General features: G+C 35.4%; 1 protein-coding gene across 1 annotated transcript; it reads right to left on the reverse strand.

The window, feature by feature from the left end:
* Positions 1 to 1996: 1996 nt before the first annotated feature.
* On the reverse strand, positions 1997 to 5097 carry LOC127248204 (increased DNA methylation 3). The gene is made up of 3 exons (XM_051270415.1): positions 4875 to 5097; positions 2533 to 2961; positions 1997 to 2435 (listed from the first exon to the last, which is right to left on the reverse strand). The coding sequence occupies exons 2-3, from the start codon at positions 2924 to 2926 to the stop codon at positions 2197 to 2199; spliced, it is 633 nt and encodes a 210-aa protein (XP_051126372.1). The 5' UTR covers positions 2927 to 2961; positions 4875 to 5097; the 3' UTR covers positions 1997 to 2196.
* Between the last annotated feature and the right edge of the window lie 411 nt (positions 5098 to 5508).

Here is a 5508-nt window from a genome sequence, read left to right on the forward strand (position 1 = left end):
AAAAAAATTTTAGTAAAAAAACTAAATACTCCATTTTACTGTGATATTTTATAAAATATAATAATCTGCAAATAAAATAAATAGTATATTGTATAAAATATTAATACGTATAATCAATTTTATTTTATATGTACCCTATGTTAATAAAAATAAATATATTTGTACTAAAATTAATTATAACACATTGTAGACTGTTTTTATGTACTTTCAGATTGTGCTTGTATTTATATTATATAGATATATACTTTATATTGTTAATTTATACACAATGTTTTCTGCGTATGTATTATATGTATGGTTTGAAATATACTACTCCCTCCATCCTATATAATTTATGTAGATACGAGAATTTAAGCGAAGTATAATTAATAAATGTATTAGTAAAAATAATTATTGTATAGTAAAAGTAATTATTGATTAAGATAACTAAATAGTTTAATTAAAATTACAAAAAATTATAAAATTTAGAATTTAAAATGAGATTAAATGGACAAACTAAAATAGAAAATATACACAAATTACATGGGATGAGACGGAGAGAGTAATTAAATAATACTCCCTCCGTCCATCTAAAAAATATACATATTTCTATTTTGGAACGTCTAATTATAAAGTAAACATTTTATTAAATACCTAGACGGGGGAGTACAAGACAACAGATCCGAAAAATTTATGACCGTGTTAATTTGATCAAATCAATATATATATATATAATAAAAATATGTATATAACACAACAATATTTTATTATAAGAAAACATATGTATAAAATGTTTTATTATATATATATATATATTAATTTAACTCCATCAGCATAAAATCTGCAGTAGCAAATATTTTCCAAGTAGATGCAAACAAATGGTGTGATGTTGGATTCCAACAAAATAGATCAACTATTCGATCTATCTAATTCTATTGTCATCCCTAAATAAGATGGCGCTTCCTACAATTGTTCTACATTATCATTGTGACGATGGCAAATCATCATCTATCCGATTCTATTGTCATCCCTTGGTCCGATGGCTTGCTATACTATAATTGTTCTACATTATCTATGTCACTATGGCATCGTCTTACAATTTATCGATGGCGAGGCGAGACACTAGCCGGACAACCTAGAATCCATTGATAACCACGTAAACGAAATCCGAAATGTGGATCGACAAGTATAGAACGAAGTCGAGGAGTAGTTTTATCGATTATAGATCTTTTAGCGACAAAAACCGTCGGCTAGGATTGAAAGAATTTGAGGATCCTAAGCACTGAGGAGTTCGGGAGAATGTGTATAGAGCTCGAGGGTGTCCGGATAAAGAAATTTCGAAGCATTTCCTAAGTCAATGGCTCCAAGAAAGAAGGGGAGCCGTCACTCAGGGTGAAGAAAAAAGCTTTAAGACTACCATAAAATCAGCTAATTTCGATCATCTGACATAACACAAATCTAAAAATCAATCGATCCATATGATTCCTGATAAACAATTAGTTGAAATACCTGGTATGGAAATGCAGGAATTTCGACTACATGACCCGATTGACAGCAGCAGAGCAAGGGGAAGAAACCTGAGAAGAAAACCGAGCAACGATTCAGAACAATCTCGAACCAAAATCACACTCATTAGTACAATTACTAACATCCTTACAGTATATCATCACTCTGGGAAGAGTCGTCAACGAAAAAACTGGCCACCATCGCCGGCTCCAATGACGGACCTGCAGACGATGAGCAGAGTCTACACACACACCTACCTACATCCCTTTCGTCACCGAAGACACATTTTTTATCAAGACTTCAAATCTGTATCTATCATCGGAGCAGGGCATCCCTAAGAGATTGTATTACATCATTGTAAAGAACTCGTGGGAAGAGATATGCCGGGAAGCCAGCAGGGATGTTTCGGATTAACAGATTAGCATCGATCCCTACAACAATTACTACGTAAACTTCTATCCAACGTTGTCCACTAGAAGCCTCGACATGTAATAAAATAAGGATAACGGAATTCGTTCCAGAAATTGCATCCTAAGCATTAATTTGTTCTAAGAAACCATCCGTCTCAAAGCTACAGATATTGAAACAACATACCAACAAAAGACGAGCAGGCAATAAGCATAGCATGTACACTCACAAATAGAGTCCTAACACAGTACGAATAATTTCAGCATTTTGTAAGGAATTATTTTAAGTTTAACAGAAAGAAGCCTACTCGAATTTTGCAACAACGCCTTCGAAGATGCCATCAGATCTGAAACAAGGGGAAAATAGCCTCGGATCGACCGGTCCCGGCAGGCTGAAGTAAAGGGTGAAAGGCCCGGGCGGGCATTGCTGCTGTTGTTTCATTTCAAAGACTCGAGAATACTTGGTGATGGTTTTAGCGCCCGTAGAAGTCACACCATGAATGCAGACTTTTCCATCCTTTTGAATTTCGCAGCTGAACTCACCTGATAAAGACGACGATATGAAAAGTGCCGAGACAAATCTTATATATATATATACAGGAAGTCGACAAACAAGGTCAGCATCAAGAAGAGAGATTACCCGGATCTTTTTTGACTCCCGGTAGAGAAATGCAAAAGTAATATGCAGACTTGCTCTCACCGATATCGACAGCTCCAACAGGCGGTCCAGTCCCCACTCGGCAAGCTGTTCCAGTCAAGACAATGTTGCTGTTCAAGCACCATTCTTCCACCTTTGGAATGGGGACGAGAGGTAATGCGAATGACGGTGGGAGATCATCAGAGGATGTCCTTGGATACACAGACAATTGCAAGGAGTCACAATGGTTGTTCTCCTCGGCTGGATCTTTGTATTTCGTTGGAGTCTCGATCTCGTTTGCAGCATCCATTTGGGTCTTACTTCTTTTACAAGGAGTTTCGTTTAGTTCCTCTGGATCCGGGCCGTCCATGATGGTGTTGGTTACTGGGCCTTCCATGATGGTGTTGGTTACTTGGTTTTTAGAACACTGACCTGCATTGCAACAACATAGCCAATCGAGCACTTATTATTCAACATAAAAGAAACATTCCTGACAAAAGTTATTCTGGTATAATTCTTGTTGAATATTACTAATTTTGTCAGCTCGAATAGTTACTGTGAGTTTTTCTTAATTCTTTCATCGCTCCCAACATGCCAGTATTGGCAGTAATGGTACATAAATGTAACTCATTGTTCATACTTCATACAACTATTCAGAGTTCCTAAAGCTCCTTGTAAGGCTTGTTGAAAAACCTGTTGTCGAACTTGGTTTATCGCCCTCTGCTGTTCAAACTGAAAGGTTTCACTTTTGTAATTTTCTAATTATTCCAAACTCCTATAAATCAACTCTACTGTCCGGCCGTTGTAATAGCGCAAGAAATATATATATATTCAATAAACATAACACCATTCAACAAACAAAAATAATCATTCAAAAATCTTAATGTCAAAGATAAATAAATAAAAAGAAACAAGCACATGCAAAAGCACAGTAGTCGTAAGTTAAAGCAAATAAGCATATTTCAAAACATAACAATCCTGATCATCAAAATGTATACATACGTATGAAAAAAATAATGGTCACAACATGGGGGAGGGGAGCGCCCAAGGAAACGGAAGCGATGAGAGGCAAGAAAATATATAAAATAGGATGGTAGGTTAGCGGAGGCTATGAGCAGGAGAAACTCCAGAAAGAAAGAAAGAAAGACAAAACTTTCCATATCCTAACACACATAATAAAACAAACAATAAAAACTCGCGTCTTGAGCCTTGCACCATGGCAATGGCACCTTAGGAGCACGCTTCACCTTAGAAAATAGGGCAGACTGGCAGAGGCTGTGCCTTGTACCATGTTGCCGTCATTTACAATTACAATGTCCAAAAAATGGACCACACATCAGTTCCGAAAATGAATAGTGTTCTTACTTTCTATCCAATTACAAGAAGCAGGCTTTTCATAAGGCACATTTAATCACCGAAACAACAAGCCCAAGCTTCCGCAGAACCATCAAACTTAGGTATTAATAGTTATTTTGATTGTCGTCTACTTCTAGTGATCAAACATCGTTAAAGATCAAGACCGAAACTGCAACTAAATGAGGTTGCAAGTCAATCCCTAATCGTAATCCAAACTCAAGGTCAAATCTATAGGCCCCACTTATTCGAATCTAAAAAAAATAAATCGAACTAGTGGTTCGAGAGCTCAACTAATTAAAGTTCAAAGTAACTAAAAAAACCCAAGTTAAAAAAGTCAAAACTTGGGTTCGTTAAGTTATATAACGAACTCTAACGAACTCGAACTTCATTCGCTAGCATCCAATATAGTCATTTAACAAGATAGCCGCTTTCCTTGTCGTCACATAAGCTTCATTAATTACCTTTCTATCCATACCCAACCATTTTAGCCCAATTGTTTTAGACAGGCTTCTTTTAGAAGTTAGAACTGAACAATTAGTTAACAAGCCAAGCTCGAAAAGCAAATTTAGATCGTGCTAGCCGACAAACGAGCTCGAGCAATGCTTACTTGAATCTAGCATGTCAACAGCTCTAATTGCATACCTCACTTTGACATATTGAAGAAAAACAACATTCCAAATAACCTCAGGCATACAAAAAGTTAACCAAACGCAGCAAAATCGAACGGCATACTTCTCAATTCCACTGTAACAAGAAATTAAACACTTTTTCTGCACTCAATTAAACACAATTTCGGAAACCAGCGGACCGCAATCGACACTCGAAGCCTAAATACAGTAAAAACGTTCATACGACAATGGGAAAAAAGGAGGGCACATAGTGGCTCCGTGAACAAACAGAAATACTGCGAATGCAATGAAATTCGAGAGTTGAAATTGCACAAAAACACAAAACAAACATCAAATTAAAGTCGCTGAATAATAATTTACCGATCGAAAAGCTGAAAAGAGGCGAAGTGGAGGGCAAACAAAGCCCTTCCTCCGCAGATTCACCTCAGCAGAACGACGAAAAGATTACCATTTGCTTCCAGTATCTTCTTCTTCTTCTTCCCTGCAAAGCAGCAGATTGAAAGAGGAAATGGCGAAACTGCGCGAAAATTGGGAAGGGAAAAAGCAATTGGAGTTTATTTATCAAAAAAATTCAAACTCGTTGTACACTACTGCAATTCTTTGGCAAGGTACAATTTATATTCATATTTATTATTATTATTATTATAAAAATAAATTACGTTTTATTTTTTATTTTTATAGATTATTGTAATAAACGGGCTTCTTTATTTTGGATAAATGGGCTTTATATGATCCAAGCCCAATATGAATTGGACCAATTTTAAGGTTTTTGGTCCATTATTGGGCCTTACTATAAATATAGGCTGTGTAGGATCACTATTTACTACTGATACTCATTTCATCAATCAAATTGATATTTATATTTATTTTTTGCTTATCTACAGAACAATTTGTATTAAACAATTTTTATATATTTTCTAATTTATATACGTTAACATAGACTCATTTACAAAATGTGACAATTACTTACATATTTAATTTATCAAAAAAATTA

This window comes from Andrographis paniculata, unplaced genomic scaffold, assembly GCF_009805555.1.
Source record: "Andrographis paniculata isolate CXL003 unplaced genomic scaffold, ASM980555v1 Contig33END, whole genome shotgun sequence".
Taxonomy (NCBI): Eukaryota; Viridiplantae; Streptophyta; class Magnoliopsida; order Lamiales; family Acanthaceae; genus Andrographis; species Andrographis paniculata.

Excerpts from the sequence above, each read along its gene's own strand:
- LOC127248204 (XM_051270415.1), bottom strand. The coding sequence starts at position 2,926 with ATGGAAGGCCCAGTAACCAACACCATCATGGACGGCCCGGATCCAGAG. Across the intron at positions 2,436-2,532 it reads GGGAGTCAAAAAAGATCCGG|GTGAGTTCAGCTGCGAAATT; the intron begins GTAATCTCTCTT and ends CGTCTTTATCAG.